Source organism: Caloenas nicobarica, chromosome 1 (assembly GCF_036013445.1).
Source record: "Caloenas nicobarica isolate bCalNic1 chromosome 1, bCalNic1.hap1, whole genome shotgun sequence".
Lineage (NCBI taxonomy): Eukaryota > Metazoa > Chordata > Aves > Columbiformes > Columbidae > Caloenas > Caloenas nicobarica.
In genome coordinates this window covers 16,597,619-16,616,923 of record NC_088245.1, presented here as the reverse complement: position 1 = coordinate 16,616,923, position 19,305 = coordinate 16,597,619, and the positions used below count along the sequence as shown (strand labels likewise).

At 38.4% G+C, this 19,305-nt stretch overlaps 1 protein-coding gene across 8 annotated transcripts in view; it reads right to left on the bottom strand.

Moving 5' to 3' along the window:
* KIF21A (kinesin family member 21A) overlaps positions 1-19,305 on the bottom strand; it is a 94,399-nt gene that overhangs the window by 41,036 nt on the left and 34,058 nt on the right. For all 8 annotated transcript variants that reach the window (XM_065658278.1, XM_065658227.1, XM_065658262.1 and 5 more), the window contains exons 3-11: positions 18,910-19,092; positions 15,574-15,723; positions 14,743-14,877; positions 11,488-11,655; positions 8,791-8,906; positions 4,264-4,459; positions 3,255-3,444; positions 2,494-2,557; positions 1,479-1,682 (exon numbers count right to left, since the gene is read on the bottom strand). In XM_065658278.1, the coding sequence (XP_065514350.1) occupies positions 1,479-1,682; positions 2,494-2,557; positions 3,255-3,444; positions 4,264-4,459; positions 8,791-8,906; positions 11,488-11,655; positions 14,743-14,877; positions 15,574-15,723; positions 18,910-19,092 (1,406 nt within the window). The remainder of the gene's footprint in view (positions 1-1,478; positions 1,683-2,493; positions 2,558-3,254; positions 3,445-4,263; positions 4,460-8,790; positions 8,907-11,487; positions 11,656-14,742; positions 14,878-15,573; positions 15,724-18,909; positions 19,093-19,305) is intronic.

Here is a 19,305-nt window from a genome sequence, read left to right as displayed (position 1 = left end):
GAGGCTGGACAATCAAGAGGTGTCTTCCAACTTAAATTTTTATATGGCCTCTAATTGTATAGAAAACTGAGCTCAAAAATAGTTTGTGGTAAGTAGTCCCTGATTCTAGGTCAGACCACTCAGCTATCCCATTCATAAGATTACTGGCCTGGTGTGAGTAAGTGTGATTGGACACAGAAGCTTCTTTCAGAAAAGAAAGAACAAAGTGACTAAGCATGTGTTTTACTTACTACATTTTTAAAGTCTTCATCTCCTACAATAAAAGATATTACTCAATATATCTAGTAACCTTTAGCTGTTTTGTGGTCACAATCCTGTCTGCTACCTAATACTCAGGCCCCAACCTAACAAATGGGGCTCTATCTAAGGTTGTATTTAAATGCCTGCTTGAATTTAAAATGTGTTGAAACATACTATACAAAATCAAATCTCTTCATTCTTGCATTTACAGCTAAAGAACATATTAAAATGTCTGGCCGAAGAGAGGTCAGAACATTCTGCTGATTTCATTTGACATATCCATCATCCCCTCAAGTTCCTATAAACATGAGACACAAAATCTATCAAAATACCCATAAAAGTACGAGTTTCCTGAAAAAATGATACACAAAGGAAGAATCTAGTTGTTACTAAAATGTATGTTCTCTACAAGCATCAGACATTTGTGTGGTGAATGGATTTATAGATATAAGACCTCAAATAGCACATATCACTAACTCAAATCCAGTTTATACTTCAACTACATTTCAGGCTCATACTACTTTAGTTTTAACTTGTAGAAAAAGTCTGAAGGGACATTAATAGAAGGAGTAATAGAAGTGTGGAAAATTTCAAGGAAAATGGAAATATCTAACAGAATCAGTCTCAGAGTACACAAACAGATCCTTGCTGTACTAACTGCTGTCTGAACAGGCATTTATATCCAAGTCTATGAGCATTTTAGTAGATGAGAAGTTGGACAGCAAGAAACAGCAAAGCATGATGTTGCAGAGAATTAGGAAACATAAAATTAAAAACATTCATAAAAGCAGGAAGATAAAGCAAAAGAAGCCATTCCAAGGGCTACCAAAGAAATCCCAGTTATTCAGAATATCTTTTCTTCAGAAAGCTGCTTCAGTTTTGACATATGGTAGATAAAGGTTTATAATTTTTGGTTTTGAAAACTTCTGTTGAATTTCAGATACATTTTAGATCTTAAAAAAATCAAAATTTATGGATACCACCTGTGCTTTTACCATTGGGCATAGTTATATAGAAAAATTCATTACAACAGAGACATTACAAATACCGCATACTTCACTGGAAGAAAAGATGCAAAACACTTATAACTTCAATTTGTAAAAGGGTTTGAAGAAACAGCAGCTTAGGATCCAAACCCACACAGCAATAACGAATTAATTTTAAACTCTCAGTGGTTAAAAAAATACAACTCTTTACTAATAAAGAGAAAACAAGTAGCATTAAAATTCATACGCCACCTCTTTTTCTTTTTCCTTTCTTTTTTTTTCAGCTTTTCTAGATCCTTCTTGGCTATATCTAGAATTTCCATTGTCTCTTTCTCTGAAGAAAGCATAGAAGCTGAAAATGCTGATGGTCCACCAAAGTATGTGGATCTTGTTGAAGCTCTTGACAAGTTGCGTCGAAGATTTTCATTCACTGCTTCACTTTCTAATAATTTTGCTCTTTAAAAAATAAAAAAGGAAAAAAATTGCAGACCACAAGTCACAAGTATTGCTAATGTATGAGATATATACTCTTTAGCATCTATAACTGCAATGCATTAACTTCTGTTTAAAAAGAAACTGCAAACCAAGTTGATGTCTTACGAAAGACAAGTGTAGTAAATACCTTGATTAGACCATTTTACACAATGGTTATGTATACTGTACATATATCGTATACCCAAGACAGGATATATAGAAATGCTACTGGCTGTATAAATACACACAACATACGTACAGATAAGCATCTGCATAGGCTCTATGTATATACACATTACACAAAAGCTACAGTATTATGTAGCTCTAACACTAACTTGGAATAGGCAAGATAATATTTGTTGCATGATACATCTACAAGAAATAGAGAAACAAAAATATCTAAAATATTTAATACTTTTTTTCATTTGAAAGGAAGGCAGATACAATTTAGTGTTAAAAAAAAGTAACAAGTACTTTCTCAGTACTATCATTTATATACAAGGTTACAAAGATAACATAAAACAATTGTTCCATGTTTTGCCGCCCTTTGTGCAACAACATCGAGTCACCATTTTTATTTAGGCAACATCTTGCTTTCATTTTTATTCTCACCTTCATCTTTAACATCTTAATTTTCTGTGGCCAAGAGCACCACCAGTTGGTCTTAGAAATTGAAAGACCATTGTTCTGAATTCATCCCCACACAGGAAAACAGCTGAAGTATTTACTTGCAAACGCTAAGTGTTGTTTGTTTGTTTAATAAAAAATGTTCAAATACACATCATGCAAGTACCTGAGGTCTTCAATTTCTTTAATATAATTATGAATCATGTTGCTAATTTCTTCATTTCCTTCTCCTTGATGGACAAAGAAGAAAGGGAAGATGGACAGAAGAGAAAGATTGAAAAAGGACAATAACAGTATAAATACCTGAATACAGTTACAAGGCACAAAGTACCAGCAAAGAGAAACAGTCATATGGGCTGCATGTTTTGATTTTATCTGATTTGTAAAAATATATTTCCTCCTTAAGCTGCATTAAGTTTCTGCTTCCTCTGTGCCATATGATCAGGATTATTACAAGTAACTTTTTCTAGTACATTTGTTTTCAATATTAGCAACTTTTAACAATGCATGTACCATAAATCAAACAGTGCACAAGAGAACAATGAAGTCATGGTATGTCAATTGGTCAATTATTCTATGAGGTGAAAAGCAAGCCAACACACACTCATCTGTGTCCATGTCCTCACCCTAAGCAAAATATTTAAACCCACGTATAGCTAAACATACGAGTAGCTCCTACCCAAAAGTATTATTTCACATTTCATGTTGTTTGTAGTCCTAAATAAATGGTCAGATCAAGGTACCAAACTATTTATATTAATAGAATTCTCCAGATGGGAGCCTATCCCTGCCCAAGTAGGTCCCACACTACTGTTACAAAGGCATCACTTCATCCCAAGGGACCCATGAAGAATGAACACAGAACTGATTGAAGTTCATGAACTTATTAAGCAGTTTACGCACAAGCACAACGCACCCACTGCATACCTGCTCTGGCCAGCACTTGGTTGGCCTGATCACTCATAAGTTGTGTTATTCTGGCTCTCAGTGCATCCACAGTCTCTTGCATTGCTTTAATTCTAACACGCAGGTTATTGTTTTCTGTTTGCAGCATCGCATTTTCATGAAACATGTCATTGATGCTTTCAACACCTTCTTCATCTATAATCCTTTTACCCTTAAGAAAATAAATGCATTTTATTACTAATAAAGGCTGACGTACACACGAAAAGTTTCTAACTTGGCAAAGGCAATTCACAGGTTAATTTATATTCCACATAGACACTCATTGCAAAAGATAATCTTCCCTCAAAAAGTTTAAAAACCATGGATAGATAGTTTTCAAACCACTGATGTCTGGCCAACGTCCTAGGATTTGAGTCCTGTATAATTCCATCTTAGTCTGAAATACAAGTTCTTGAAGAGGTTAAGAAATGGAAAGATAATCCTTTATCAAATTAGGATACTATCTCAAGGATAACAATGTAGGAGGACACTTTGGTAGCAACACCTATTGCTGAAAACATTTTTTTAAAATTTCAGGAAGAAATGGGCATTGTGTGGTATGAGTATTCAGCTTATATAATTTCAAATCTATTTTTAAAACACAAGTTGTTTTAGCTGCCTTCTAAGTCTTTAAAAGCCATACACAATTACTGTTCACATCCATTTATGTACCAATCTAAATTGTGGTCAATTTCGCTTTGGAAGTGACTATTTCTCATTGCTGAGCATGACAAGGTCAATTTTTGCCTTTCAAAAAGCAAATAGCATGCAGCACCTGTTGATGTCACTGGCATTCATTGATCTATCTTTTCTCTAGGGACACAATCTAAGTTTTCTGAAAACATTTGGTAATCACTGGAATTAGAGGTGTTGTTTAAGTTAGGGTTGCTATTCAGATTTTTTTAGTGTACAAAGTGGAAGTAGACAAAAGAAAAACAAGCTGTAGAACTATAAGCATTTTAAAGCAGAAGCCCTAAGGGGATAAACTTACTGTTTTGTATTCCATGAGTTCCATTTGTAGCCGTGCAATCTCACTGCGCAAAGCATTTATTTGTTGACTAGCCCTATCCTGATTAACCATCACCTTGTTCTTGATGTTCCGTGCTCGATTGGCGTACTTTAATGTGTTCAAGGTTTCCATGAAGTCTCGATCTGAAGGGCTCACACATGCTATCATGAGTGTTTGACTGCAAGTTACAAACATAGGTCAGCATTACTCATCAAGAGCAAAAAGAGTAGAGAGAAGCTGACAGGTTTTCAGGTAGAAGGTGACACAAGAATAGTGACTTCATAACATTTGTGAAAATATTCCTCTAATTCACAGTAGAAGACTGTCAATCACAATGTTCAGCACTGTTACATCTTGTATTGCCATAGCATAGCATAGGAGATAACAGACCATTAATTATTCTGCATGTAAAATTACAAAAGCAATTAACTGGCATTCCTAGAATGCTTTTCAAATTATATTTAGTTTGCTTAATCATAGGTAAACTGAAGTTTAAGTCCTTAAGATCAACCTGAAGTCCTAGACAGCGATTTGGATCACACAGTAGTCAGGACTGCCTGCTCTCATTAATTCCTGAGGTTCCTACCTACGTAATCTGAAAGTTGCTTGAATGCTCATCCATGCATGTGCACAAGTACCTAAGGTACCCAGTGCCTACCTCAGGTTCTACCGAGGTCCAAACTGCCTGAATTCTCCACTGCAAATTATCTCCTGTTCTCCAACAGGAGCCGCTAGTACTTAGCCTTAGTGCATCTGGCTATAACTATTTATTCATGAAGACCATCTTCCTTCCAGGTTCTTACAACGCCCTCCAGCCATCCCATCATGGGATATGCAGGGTGAGAACAAATTCCCTGCTCCAAATGAATTATTGAGCAGACAGACCAGCAAAAACCAATGGCACAAAAGCAGTAAAAGGCAAAAAATTCTGCATTCTAGTCACATGGTTTCATTATCCAACAGGCAGATGGAGGAACCATGGTCCCATCCCTCATTCCCTGGAGCTCACTCTCATTTCACATCATATGAGAACAGCCTAAAGGGGTCAGAACCGGAGTTCGAGCTCTAGATCACACTCTGAAGGTGCCTACATGGCCTAAATTCACAACAGATGGGGAAAACACCTACATTTGATGGACTGAAGCCTCTCCACCAGGCTTTAGAGAAATTTGCTTCTCTGTTGTATTTAAATGATTGGAAGCTGCCTTGGGCATAGCGATCACGAAATGATAACAGTTTTCGATTCTCAGAGAAGTCAGGAAGGGGACCAGCAACATGGCCACCTTGGAGTTCCAGAGGGCAGACTTTGGCCTGTTTAGGAGCCTGGTTGACAGAGTCCCTTGGGAGGCAGCTGTGAAGGGCAAAGGAGTCCAGGAAGGCTGGTTGTTCTTCACGAAGGAAATCTTAAAGACATAGGAGCAGGCTGTCCCCATGTGCTGAAAAACGAGCCAGTGGGGAAGACGACTGACCTGGCTAAACAGGGAGTTTTGGCTGGAACTCAGGAAAAAAAGGAGAGACCATTGGAAGAAGGAGCAGACAATTCAGAAAGACTACAAGGATGTCATGAGGTTATGCAGGGTGAAAATTAGAAGGACCAAAGCCCAACTAGAACTTAATCTGGCTACTGTTGTAAAAGGCAATAAAAATGTTTCTATAAGTACATTAGCAACAAAAAGAGGGCTAAGGAGAATCTCTATCCTTTATTGGATGTAGGGGGAAACAGTGACAAAGGATGAGGGGAAGGCCGAGGTATTTAATGCCCTCTCTGCTTCAGTCTTTAATAGTAAGGCCAGTTGTGCTCCAGGCACCCAGCCCCCCTGAGCTGGAAGACAGGGATGGGGAGTAGAATGAAGCCCCCAGACAGTGACCTGCCACACCACTTAGACACCCACAAGCCTATGGGGCTAGATGGGATCCCCCAAGGGTTCTGAGAGAGCTGGCAGAAGTGATCACCAAGGCACTTTCCATCATTTATCAGCTGTCCTGGCTAACCGGGTAGGTCCCAGCTGACTGGAGGTTTGCAAATGTGACACGCACCTGCAAGAAGGGCTGGAAGGAGGATCTGGGGAATTATAGGCCTGTCAGCGCCAGGGAAGGTTGCAGAGCAGATCATCTTGAGTGCCCTCATGAGGCATGTACAGGACAACCAGGCGATCAGGCCCAGTCAGCACACCTTTATGAAAGGCAGGTCCTGCTTGACCAACCTGATCTCCTTCTATGAGAATCATAGAATCATTTTGGTTTGAAAAGACCTTTAAAATAATCAAGTCCAACCATTAACCTAGCACTGCCAAGTCCACCACTAAGCCATGTCCCTAAACACCACATGGAAATGGCCTCAAGTTGCCCCAGGGGAGGTTTAGATTGGATATTAGGAGAAACTTTTTCAGGGAAAGGGTTGTCAGATATTGGAACAGGCTGCCCAGGGAAGTGATTGAGTCACCACAGACATAGATGTGGTGCTTAGAGACATGGTTTAGTGGTGGACTTGGCAGTGCTAGGTTAATGGTTGGACTTCATGATCTTAAAGGTCTTTTCCAACCTAAACAATCCTGCGATTCTATGAAAGCTTAGGTGGTTGCACTAGGAAGAGAGCACTGTCTCCACGGAAGTGGAGCAATATCTGCATTAGGCAGACCAGATTCTGATTTTCACATAATTCCATAATTTCAGACAGACAAAATCCTTTCCAAAACTACCAACACTTTGTATTCTTATTATTTAAATGCTGCTTCATAACTGTTATAGCATTATATTTAAAGTCAGGATTACAGTGACAATAGTACAATAACACAATGGTTTCATCATCATTAACTCAGGACTCACTGCAATCCAACCTGAATAACCACCAATAAATCTTTTTTGAGTATTTGCAAAAGAGAAACAATGTGGACTGTAATACCTAGAGTAGAATTGGGAAGGCTAAGAGAACAGGCTGACAGAAATCCAATAATTTCCCGGAAGGAAAACAGCATATTTATTAAAATTTAGCTTTCCCACACATTCTGGTTGCCAAAGCATGGATAAGAAAATATTTGAATCATGTTAATGTGTATAATTCTTCCTTAACAGCAAACTGCTAACTTGACATGTATTAGCATGTATATCACATAAATAAATATAGGTGGTGGTGGCAGGGGGTATCCACAAATTCAACATCAGTCAAAAACAGACAGAAAGAATATATCTGAATACCCATGCAAATGCTCTGGGACAGCATTTGCTCTCTGTACATTGTACACTAAACTATGTGATTTCTCCTTATGAACAGGAGAGGGAGCAGCAGAGCTATAAGACAGGAAAATATTTTAGAGCCAAAACAATTCTTCAACAAATATGCAATTTTAGAAGTGGTTTGAAAAAAAATGCAAATTACCTAAGTGTATTTGATATAAAAATTAGTCAAGAAATGCTATCTGTAGTTATTTTTAGAGAGAGCTTAGAAGAGCTATTTTCTTGATTTCTGCTGATTTTTTTTTTCATAATTGAGTTTCTTTCTCCCTTAAGCACTTCTGAAAATTCTAGTCTTTATTTTGCTTGTGTTGTCCGGCTCTTTGTGTTTCCTTGCACTGTGGTGCTGCAGGGTGTTGCTGAAATTCTCTCTCTGAAGAGCAGAGCAACAATTTAAGAATTCTCTTCCGCATTTCCCTATTCCTTTCTGAAATGCCCAGAAAACTTCCTGCCCTCCAGAAATAGCAGTCAGTTGTATTCGACTAAAGAGGAATAAGAATACTACCTTGCTAAAGCATACTCTACTACACTCTCTTTTGTATTTGTACATGTTAACATTAAAACTACAAAATTTGTATTATTTTAATAAATTTCTTAACGTTTGCTTAGACAAAGCTTCTGGAGGCTAAAGTCTCCATTCCTTGCCTGTGCAGTAGGTATACAGAACAGCTTCATACAAACAATTCTGGTGATACAGTAGTTTGTTTTTATTAGGCTCTAATCCAACATCGGATAACTGGACATATGCACCATACCCTGAGATTACAGCCTTTACAAAAAGATGACAGTGTCTGCGGCAAGCTGACTCCAAGCTCCTGTGCATGATGGTCAGAGCAAAGAATTAAGCACCATTTAAAAAAAAAAAAAAGTAACAAAAAAAAACCTCTCCAAAAGAAGAACTCATCACAGGTTTCAACTATGCTGTAATTAATAAGGCTATAACACAATAACAAAATTTACCATTTATGCTGTATATAATCTAAAGATGTCTTCATGGAAAGGATTTGTCCTGGAAATGGTAATTTCTAAGTAACTTGAAGCCTCACATCTAGTAAAGCTACAATAGTACTGAAAAGAACGATGCAAAAAGCCTCTTTAAAATCTTTTCCCTGCATTACCAGCATTTTCTACCATGACAGTCATTTATATTTGGAACCTCCCTCCAACAAAAAAGTGGCTATTTTTATCATTGTTTAATGTTTATTTTACTTTCTGAAGAGTATGTACTCACTCATGTTCATTCACAATGAAAAATATAAAACATTCCAGTTTTCATACCTGTTTCCTCCAAGAGAGTCTTGAAGTAGTCTTGTAAGCTTTGAATCTCTGTACGGTACATGAGTCGCCTTCTTACTTTTATCTCCCAGTGCACTTATTACATTGCCAAGTGCCAGCTATAACACACCAAATCATGTAACACACAAGTTAAAAATCAGTTCCTGAGTAGTTTTAGTCTCAAAAAAAGCTACAAACTGAGGTCTGTATATTCTGAATAAATGAATATGCTCATGAAAGTTAACATAATAAAAAATTCTAAAGATTCTTACATTTTACAGTAGATATCTATAAACTTCCTTGCTATTAACAGTGAATCAGATGACTTGCAGTCTGGTATCTGCAACTGCTAAGTGCTTAGCACAATTTGTGTGCACTGTTTATTGATATGTCAGTCGCAAACTAAAGTTAGAAATACTTAGTGTAAAAAACATTTACTTTCAATAATTATTAAAGCTGATCTCTACTTCAAGCTGTAGCTATTTTCTTTTAAAAATTAATTTTATCAATCTGCTTTATACTACCTTTAGAATAAGATATAGGGTATTAATGTGTGTCCTGGTTTTGTTAAAAACAAGTTTCTCTTTTAGTGAATTTCCCCGTCAGCTAAAGTCGTCTTACTAACTGCAGTTTTCCTGAAAGTTAGGTACATGTTTTGAAGAAATAGCAATGGAATGCAAGGTCATTGATAATGATGCATCCCGGGAGATGTGCAAGTAGGAGATGAACTGAAAATTGACCAACTAAAGTATTCCATCCCATTCACGTCATACTTCATATAAAAGTGGAGGATCACGAGGATCTCGTCCCTTTTCCTTATGGCCGACATTGGGAGAGGACCTTGCGAGTTGTCCCTGCGAACTGAGACCTAGTGACAGACTGAATCCAGCTCCGGTCGGCTGCAGAGTCCAGTCCAGGACTTCGGGTGCCGGCCCCACCTCTGCCGGAGCAGCTGCCGGGACTTTCAAGATCGGTTTTGTATATTTTGTATTATTTTCTCTATTTCTATTAGTAGCATTAGTAAAACATTTTTAATTTTTTCGAACTCTCTTCTCTCTGTCCTCCTTTCCCTCCCAATCGCCTGTCCTGAGTGGGAAGGGGGGAGAGGGAGGGGCTGAAGGGGAAAGGAGAGGAGAGGAGGTTAACAATACATCTGCCACGGTTTTATTGTCACCCCACAATCAAACCACGACAATATGAAAAAAAAGCAGAATTTACTACCTCTACAGATATAAAATAAGGAATGTCTGACAAAGATTTAAGCATTTAAGGCTTGAAATTATGTAGTCCATGGCTATCCTTCTTCATTGCTAAGAAAGGGTCTAATTCCTGCTTATAAACAACCTAGCATTCAGCTGTAAAGTTAGTTTTAATGTGCAACGGCATGTACTTTAATCAGATTATTCACATGCCAAATTAAAGAACATTCCTCTAGATGGCACCCCGTACAGCGTGTTCTTAGTCTTGAAAATGGTCTTATTGCACCCAGCAGTTGAAGACCTGCACACACACCACATTCTGTGAATGTTTTATAGTGTTTAAATCACCTTCAATCTGTCTCCCAAAGCTGAGGGCTGGAATTTACTGTAAATGAAAGTTTTGTGATCATATAAAATATTAGTTTTATCAGACTGATTTTCACTTTCCTGCATTTTGTATCCTGTTTGTTAAGGACATATCTGTCTCACCTACACCCCCAAGCTTCTGTTGGCTCTGTGCAGTGATGAACTAAATTCTCCTTCTCTTTCTTACATACAATATAACCAGAGTAACTACAGAATCACCGTTGTGATAGCAAAAGAATCACTAAGAACATTCTAGTTGCAAAACACTTCTCTGGTACTACAAACTAGACCAGAGAAAAGGGCGTGTTTTCACATATAAAATGAACATGTATTTTTGAGTCTTTAAAAGAAAATTGCACAGAGCCTTCACACAGCCAAGTAGCTCAAAATAAAGGCATGAAAATACAATCTCCACTGATAATCACTAGCTCTACTTTTCACTGTAGTCATAATTAAATAATGTAATACAGTTCATTAAAAAAAAACCACCACGCATAGAGTGCCAGTTCACAGACAAAAAAAGTGACACTATAAGTTAAAAATTTCATTTCTACTTAGAAGTGTTTTGCCTTGGATTGTCTGACATTATGTTTCATAATTATAACAAAGAACCAGTATTGCTTGATCAATTAAGCTTATTCATCGTACACTTTTTACATGCCTGTACTCTTTGCAAACTGGTTGTAATGTTCTCCCATTGTTAGAGTCTTGACAAATTAAAAATGAAAATAAAAATGAAATCTCTACAACAGGAGAGTCAAACTCATTGACAAACTCCTGCATTGATACAGTCCTAAAATTACATTTGGCCCTTTGAAGGCAACTGCGAAGCTGAGGTGGCCCCCAGTGAAAATGAGTTTGACAGCCCTGCTCCGCAATAGCTTTTAAAAGTTAGTTACTCTATATTTCACAACAGTTATAAGTGCCATCATTTGCCAGTTAGGGTCTAGTACAACCAAGAAAATGTTAGCAAGCCAGAACCAGTAATCACCAATATATGCCGTTATGTCTCGTACTACAGCCCTTGTTCTGCACATGATGCATTTCTCCTTTAGGGATTCCTAAAAACAAAGCAATCCAAAAAGGAAGAGAAGATGGTACCAACAGCCAATGGAAACAAATCGTAGTGTCTTACTAGTCCACAGTTGATGGAAATGCCCTCTTTTGCCCTTTCTCCTGTAGCTCCTGTTCGCTTCAATCTTTCAGATCCCGCTAGATCAACAAAATGGAACTTGGCAGTAAGAGTTTCAAATTCATTCATCTCAGAAGATTCAGATATTATCCTGTTATCAGTGGCATTATCCTGAAATAAAGAAGAACCCATAAAGCTTGGTAAGATCTTTTACATTAACATGTCTACTGTAAAGTTCAATCAACAATTATTTACAAGACTACCTATTTGTCACATCCACTTCCTTTCTTATTTACCAATTCTCTTACAACAACATCGGTAACTCTCAAAAACCTATCTCCATTTTAGTCATATCCACTAACACATCATTAAGACCCAGCTATATATGCACATGAATAGCAGCATACAAATTACTTCTAAATATGGGCTACAATTGTTTCAGGGCAACAAGCTGGGCAACGAAATTTGTACCTCACCTGGAATGCAAGTCTTAAATCAATTGTCAAAGGAAATTGATTTTTAAAAAAAAGTAATGACAATGTTGCCCTCCTAAATTACCAGTTCATAACCCTGCCAAATAACTCAAGAGATATTTTGATTTTATACCTCTCTAATCCCTATCATCAGCTTCCCTGTGGCATGATTCTTCAGCTTTATTTTAGGAATTAATTTTTTAAGTCAGCTTCCCCAGCAACCAGTATCGCACCAGCACTTCTGATTTGATCAGGAGATAAGAGCAGCATAGGAACCACTGGAGGAAGAAGAGGTTCCTTTCTCCCCTCAGCCCCCCAGGTAAGCTGTAATGACTGGCACCTGATACACGCTTCCATCAGTGTGGGGCACCTGCCTGTAGTGCAGTGTGTTCCTGGGCAGGTTCCATAGTCTCGGCCTCTTCCACTTCACATCGCAAAGCACAGCAGTAAAACTATCCTTTTTCATTAGATAATACCAAGCTTTTTTTTCCTTCTGTCAATTACTGTAGCTGTACCATATACCGTGGAGATTTATTTTACTCTAAGTTCGGTTAGACCTGTTGCCATGAAAGCAACGCTGAATGAGAAAAATCTTGTAAATCACCCAGTTCCAGACCTTTCTACTAAAATAAACATCGCAGGGCAACTTCTCGCTACTTGCCATGGCAGCATGTAATAGGCATCTAGCAAGTGTATACTGGACTTACATTCTCACAGCCCAATCTACAGGCTTTGTTATTATAGGAATCTTCTATCACAGTAACCACAGATTGGTTTGTTTTTTCTTTAAAAGAAACCCTCAAATGTTCTGTGGCAATGATGTTTATGTCCTTAGCCAGTTAGCCCACAGCTCCCTCGCTAGTGCAAGGGGTAATGTGTGTGGCTGCAGACCAAACTTCTTAAGCAATCTCCTTGTGTAGCAGTTTCAGAGGACAACAGGAATTGTGCCGCTTCCAGGCTGGTCTATCACGCCTTTTCAGCTATTTTGACATTTATGCTGCTGGTGGATCACTCTCTCTTTCACAGGACTCAAAGCAAGGATTAATACATCCTTCTATCTCTCTCGCTTATTTAGTAAATCAAATATACGTACGGAATCTCCTGAGCAGCGCAGCGGGTGTGAGCGCAGCACAAGGAGCAGCATGTCTGCACTGCGGCCCTGGCTGCCCGCCCAGCCCAGGGCCACGCAGGGAGACACGGGCAGAGTCACCCCATCCCTGGCACTGCGTTGCCCTGGTAACAAAGGCCTCCCAAAACTGTTGTCTACCAGACAGCACCAACAACAGAAACTTGAGCTGCATCTCTCCTGGCCACCCAATAAGGGCTCGTATTAATTTACACTCCAGGAACGTTCAGAGGCCAATGTCAGGTCTAATCTCTGCTCTCCCAAACACTGCAAGGAGAGGAGAAGGTGCTGCCTGCAGATTCAGGATTTAGCAATGTCCTGCTCCAGACAGCCAAATTATCTTGCATAGCTCCCCCCAAAAAACCCACAAAAAAACAAAAGAGGGAACAAAACACGTTTTGACACAGGGCAGAAAGCAGCCACCTGTTTCTCTAACACAAACTTCTGTTAGAAACCAGGCAAGAGTGGGTGGCTCAGTTGGTGGGGAAGGCCGCAAGAGCACTGGTGTGGTGGGTTGCTGCGCTGGCAGCCTGCGGGAAACGAGGCCCTCAGGTGAGTTCTCACTCCCCAGCTACACAGACAGTTTTAAACAAAACCTCTGAGGGGACAGTGTCACCGTGCAGTGACCGAGGTGCCCTGTCTGGGCTCTGAATATAGTGCCAGTCCCTCCCAAGTGAGAAGACAGAACACTGCCCACACCACCAGGGCTGCGGTTTCAGCGTGGAAAGCGGGAAGAAGTGTTATAAGAGGTGCATAAAGCAGGTCTACATACCGCAAAAGACCAGGGAACAACTCTCTTTTTGCCTGAAAATGATTATTTGCAGCGTTAAAAAAAAAAAAAAAAGCAACCCCCTCAAAAAGCACTACAAATCCAATTCACTGTTCCACATGCTTAAAAATGTGATATCTATGTGTAAAATGCTAAGCAGCTACTTAGGACTTCACTGAAACACTTAAAAATTTTGATACCTTTCGAATAACCAAATTAAGCCCCCCTGAAGCTACCGTAGTTTTTGGTAGTAGACATGTATTCAGAACTCTCCTCTTTACAAGATACATCAACAGCAACTAACAACTGAACATTTACAGACACAAAAAAAAAAATCATCTACAGAACAGCTCCGTCTATATTCCTAGTTCAGATTTCAGGTCACGTGGATAGACCTACCAACACATCCGAATCCCAAATATATATCCATTTGAAATAAATACACTAAGCTTCAGAATCTAATGCTTTTCTACTTGCTCCTTATTGGACATAAGCACTTAATCTGCAATACTCAAGCATTGTCAGTTAGTTGACTGCAATCTTAAACCCACTAACTACTGAGACACTGAAAAACGCTTTCCCAATTAAAGAAAAATTATATTTTACCTTTCTTGCTTGTGTATGTTGCAACAAAATACTGAAGAAAATGCTACAGGAGAATGGGCAGGTTCATGTAAGAGACTGCAGTTTATTGTTGCCTCTGGCTAGAGGATGGTTATACATGCACAGATTAAATCAAATTATAATAATGTTTAGCAAATTCATCAAGCATGATGATGACTGTAGCATCTTTACTAAGTGCAATTCAGACAGCAGTAGCTGCCAAAACAATATTCACATTTTGAAAAACAGTTACTAAAGTGAAGTTTAATAACAGCCAAGATACATACGGTGTTAAATGGAGGACAGACTCTGGTTTGACACAAATGTATAGTAAAGATGGCGTGTGACCGTGAGCTCTGAACATTCATCTGAGTGCTGGCAGTGGTTCGAGACAAAGCCCCCAGCTTCAAGCACTGCATCATCTAGAAGACAGACAAGAAGTACACTATATTGCTTGAAGTTTAAATAAAAAGTGTTCCTATAACACTTATTGGTTTCGATATAAACAAGCTTTTTCCATTTGCTATAATTTCTGCTCCTATATGTCAAAAGCACAAAGATTCTTAAATAAGTGAACTAAAAGTTGGGGTTTTTTGTGGTTTCTGAAAGAAAACACTTCAAACTATGTACTGCTCTTTTTATTGTTCCCTGGTAGTAACACAGCAATCTTCCTTCCATTCGCCAGTGGTAAAAATGGACAACTTTTGCACGGTACAATAATATTTTTATTCAGATTTGCAATGCACACTCACGAAGAGCAATTTATATCACATCGAACATCATGCAAAGCTTTCCTGCCACAAGAAAAATAACATACATAAGATTTAGGAAATTAGACTTACATACGCCAAAGTTTTCTCTCCCAGCAGAACTACACTATTAGCAAAAGTCTATTTCTAGCACTAAGTGAAAGTGATGCACACTTAGTATCAGACATTTATCAGTTTTAAGTGTACAGAAAGCAAAGAAAACAAAAATTTCAACTAAACTTTACACCTAAATTGTCTGAGATGCAGATGTCAGCAAGCATAACCTCTATTTTTAACTGCTTATCAACACAGACAACATTTGTGGAAAGCACTCGCTATGCTACAGAGCAATTTATTTCCAGTTATCACCTCTGATTCTCCATTCACAGTTCGGGTTGTAACGCCCACTGTATAAATTCCTCCTGCTGAATCCTCATGTATTTTAATATTTGATTTTTTATTCTTTGCATCAATATCACGTGTGGTATCAAACAGATCAAGAATTTCTTCATTGTAAAGCTGGGGAGAAAAAAACAAGACAAAAAAAAATACATATTACTTTAGGAATTCCTCCAATGACTAATAAATCGTGCATGGTACATACAGAAGATTCTAAAAATGCAAATTCCAAAGCTCTCAAAAAAGGATGCTGTGAAGAATACAAACTTACAAAGACAATAGGATGATAGAGCAGCCATCTCCCCACTTTACTATTACACCACCCAAAGAAGCCCCAACAATCTTCACATCATCAGATCTGGGAGAAAATTCTTTGGTGGTATGAGGCAAGGGGTGGCACTGGATGCCCGCAGAATGACGGCAGCAGTGGTTTCTGTAGCAGGCACCTGCTGTCCTCAGGTTTGACTTTGCTTTGTAGATTCAGTTGGCTGCACTCTCCTCCAAACACTTCAAACTCACTCCACTTGCTCTCCCTGCCATCACACCTTCTCTCATCTCCCCTCTCACACCTTCATAATTCTATGTCTCTCTTTCATTTAGATAAACTGTTCCTCCCCTGGAAGGAATTTAACATATAATAGCTTTTGTGCAAGCTGCTTATTAAAGACACCAACCAGTAGGCCAAAAATAATGTCATGGTTTATTGAGCAGGGCTTTTGTACTTTCCTCTGTACAACACCTATGCTTTGGTGCCCCAGATTTAGTTATAACTTTCAGGCACAATCATATGAGTAACAGCAACTATTTACTACATGTTTCAGGCTGCTTAATGTTTTCTGCATGTTTCCCTGGGTGTCCTGAAGGCAAGTACGTGTACATTTAGTGGTCTTTCAACTCAGTGTCATTAAGCACATCAGACTGTTAGGTCAGCAAATTTTACCAGTACCAGCAAAGACATCAAAAATTATTATGCAGTTATCAGTGTTAGAGAAGATGGATTATCATTTCATAGGAATGTTCTGGGTTTTAGGAAAGATGTTAGATCCACTTGAAGATATCAGGGCAAACATTTAAAAGCAAACGAACAAACAAACAAACAAACCCAAACACAACACAACCACAGAAAAAGCAGCAGCCCAGTGTCTTCAGTTTGCTTACACCAATTCACTTCAGCAGAGCTTAGGCCAGACTGATCAAATCCCTAATCAAAGTCTCTAGGTAAAAGCCAAAGAACCACTGCAATAGATCTGTATTCACCCAATGTACTTTCTCATACACCAAAAGCTACAGGTTTTCTCCTCTCACAAGTAAAAATCCATCCCTGAGAAGAAAAGGCTCACCATTTCTGAATGTGACGCCTTTGAATCCTTGCATGTTAAAAATGGATTATATTTAATTATTAGGCATAAATACACTAAGTAGGAGCCTTCTCACTAATGCTTTACCTTGGTAAGTGCAAACGAACTGATGCCACGATTTAGAGAGGATCCTGATAATGCCCCTGCAATTGCATGGGACTGTATACACCTGTCTTTTGGAGAAGCCAGCAGGAAAGCAAGGAGTTAAGAGAGACAAACTGCAGCAAACTAAAGAAAAGCAAGCAAGTAGCAAACAGAAGTCACTGTTCCCAATAGTTATCCAGCTGTCAGACTTCAAAGTTATTCCAAAATAAAATGTTGCTTCAGCTTGTTCAATGACTAAATTACTATTTATGTAATCCAGCCCTAATGGTAGATAGGATGGGAGGAAGAGGATACTTTCTGACTCAGGAGTAGTGTTCAATACATAACTAATCAGAAAAAGCTCTTTCTGGGAAAGCTCCTATTTAGCCTCAGTACAATTTTAAAAAGTGACATTTTGTTAAGGGAGAAGCTATTATACATGTAACAACCTTTCTCTAAATTAGATAAATAAGAGAGGTTTTAGGATGTACATTTCATCTGAAATGTCATAATGCCTGCGATCCCACATATCATTATCACTGTAACATTCAGTTACTGCGCTGTATCTTGAGACTCTCAGAGTCACATTTGTAATGTCACATCAAAAAACACAAGGAATTCAGAAACTGCACTGGTTACTACTCCTTACACTCCTACTGTTGCAGCTGCCTAAGCAGAAAAGGAGCTGCAGCTCCCGGTGTTCAGAGAGAACAGAAGACTCCAGCATTCCCACGGCCCACGCCTGGGCCCAGGCTCTCTCTAGGCAAACATTAGCCAGAGCAACAAAAAGCCCTGCTTAAGGTTAGCAGTGACAAACCTAAACTAGTGCAAAACTACTGCCAGCTTGTTAAACTTTAAAGCAATTATAGGAACATATGACTAAAGGACTCACTTTACTTCAGCAGTAATGAAACCAACAGCTTTTCTCTTGGGTCATATAAAAGTGGAGTTTTTTCCCCCCAAAGTAGATAAAGTCACAAATACTGAACTAAGTAATACACATTTACACCTCCTCTTCCTTAAATTGATTCTTCCTCTCCTTGTGTTTAAAGCATCAGATTTTGCAGCTTGGTGGCGAATGTAAATATATTACACCCAAATCAATCAATTAAAAAAAACCAAAACCAAACAGTTCCATGGGCAGGAGACACAACATAAAAGCTGCAAAATTTAAACCAACTGCTGCAGCAGGTCAGAAAGATCAAAGATCTTCTGGCCTCTCTTACCAGTAGCTGTGTCTACAAGAAAACACAAAGGGAACAGTTTTTGCATAGCACTGACACAGGTTTTCTCTGGGTCTAATGAAAGAGGGAATAGTGACACAGAAGCTCAACCCTAAACCACTGGGGATCAGAGAAAATTATTTTTATATTAGGTTTCTCCTTTGGTGAAAGGAATATAATAAGTCTCCTGAACAGATTTTGAAAGCTAAAGAAATCTATGGCAAAGTGACAAAATCAGGTGAAGCACAGTCACAATTCAAAGGCAAAAAGTACAACTGATTTTTTTTTTTTAATAGTTTTTTGCTTAAAGGTTTTGTAAAGAATTTCAAACAGGCAAGAGCAACAGGCTCTGTGAGCAAATGTGTGCTGCGGAAAGGGACAAATGATGACTAATAAAACTACTTCTACACTTCAAAATAACCCTGTAAAGGAAACTACTAAAATAATTGGAATAAGATAAAAAGGCTGTTTTTCATAAATTGAAGAGCTGAAGCAAACTCCATGAAATTTCCTTTTGAAATCTTGAAGATTAATTCAAAACATCTTGTGGGAAAAGAATGTAAAAGTAGCACAAGAAAAAGAAGTTTAATTTGCTTTCCAAAAAAACTTAAGTTACACACACAAACACGGATCATATTTACCTCTAAGAACTGTGCATTCACTTTAAAATCTGGAGGGGGAAGTCCTTGTTTAATAGCAGCTTGTTTTTTTTCTTCAATACATCTGAAAAGATGCTTAACAGCACGTGATATAATCCCTTGTTCCTCTTCTGTTATGTTGACATCAAATCCAGTGCCCATGGTGTATGTTTTGCCAGCACCTGTCTAAATTGAGAAAGGACTAGTCACTAGAACACATCAATAGTACCAAATCATCACAGATAAATGCAGTTTGTGAACCCTAGTCCTAGATAGCAACTACTAAGTCAGTCTGTCATTTTTACAATATTAACATGCACAACAACAGGTCACTTTGAAAAATGGATAAACAGTAGAAGCTGGACAAACTCTGCTGTTTATCCGCAGATCACATGCAAA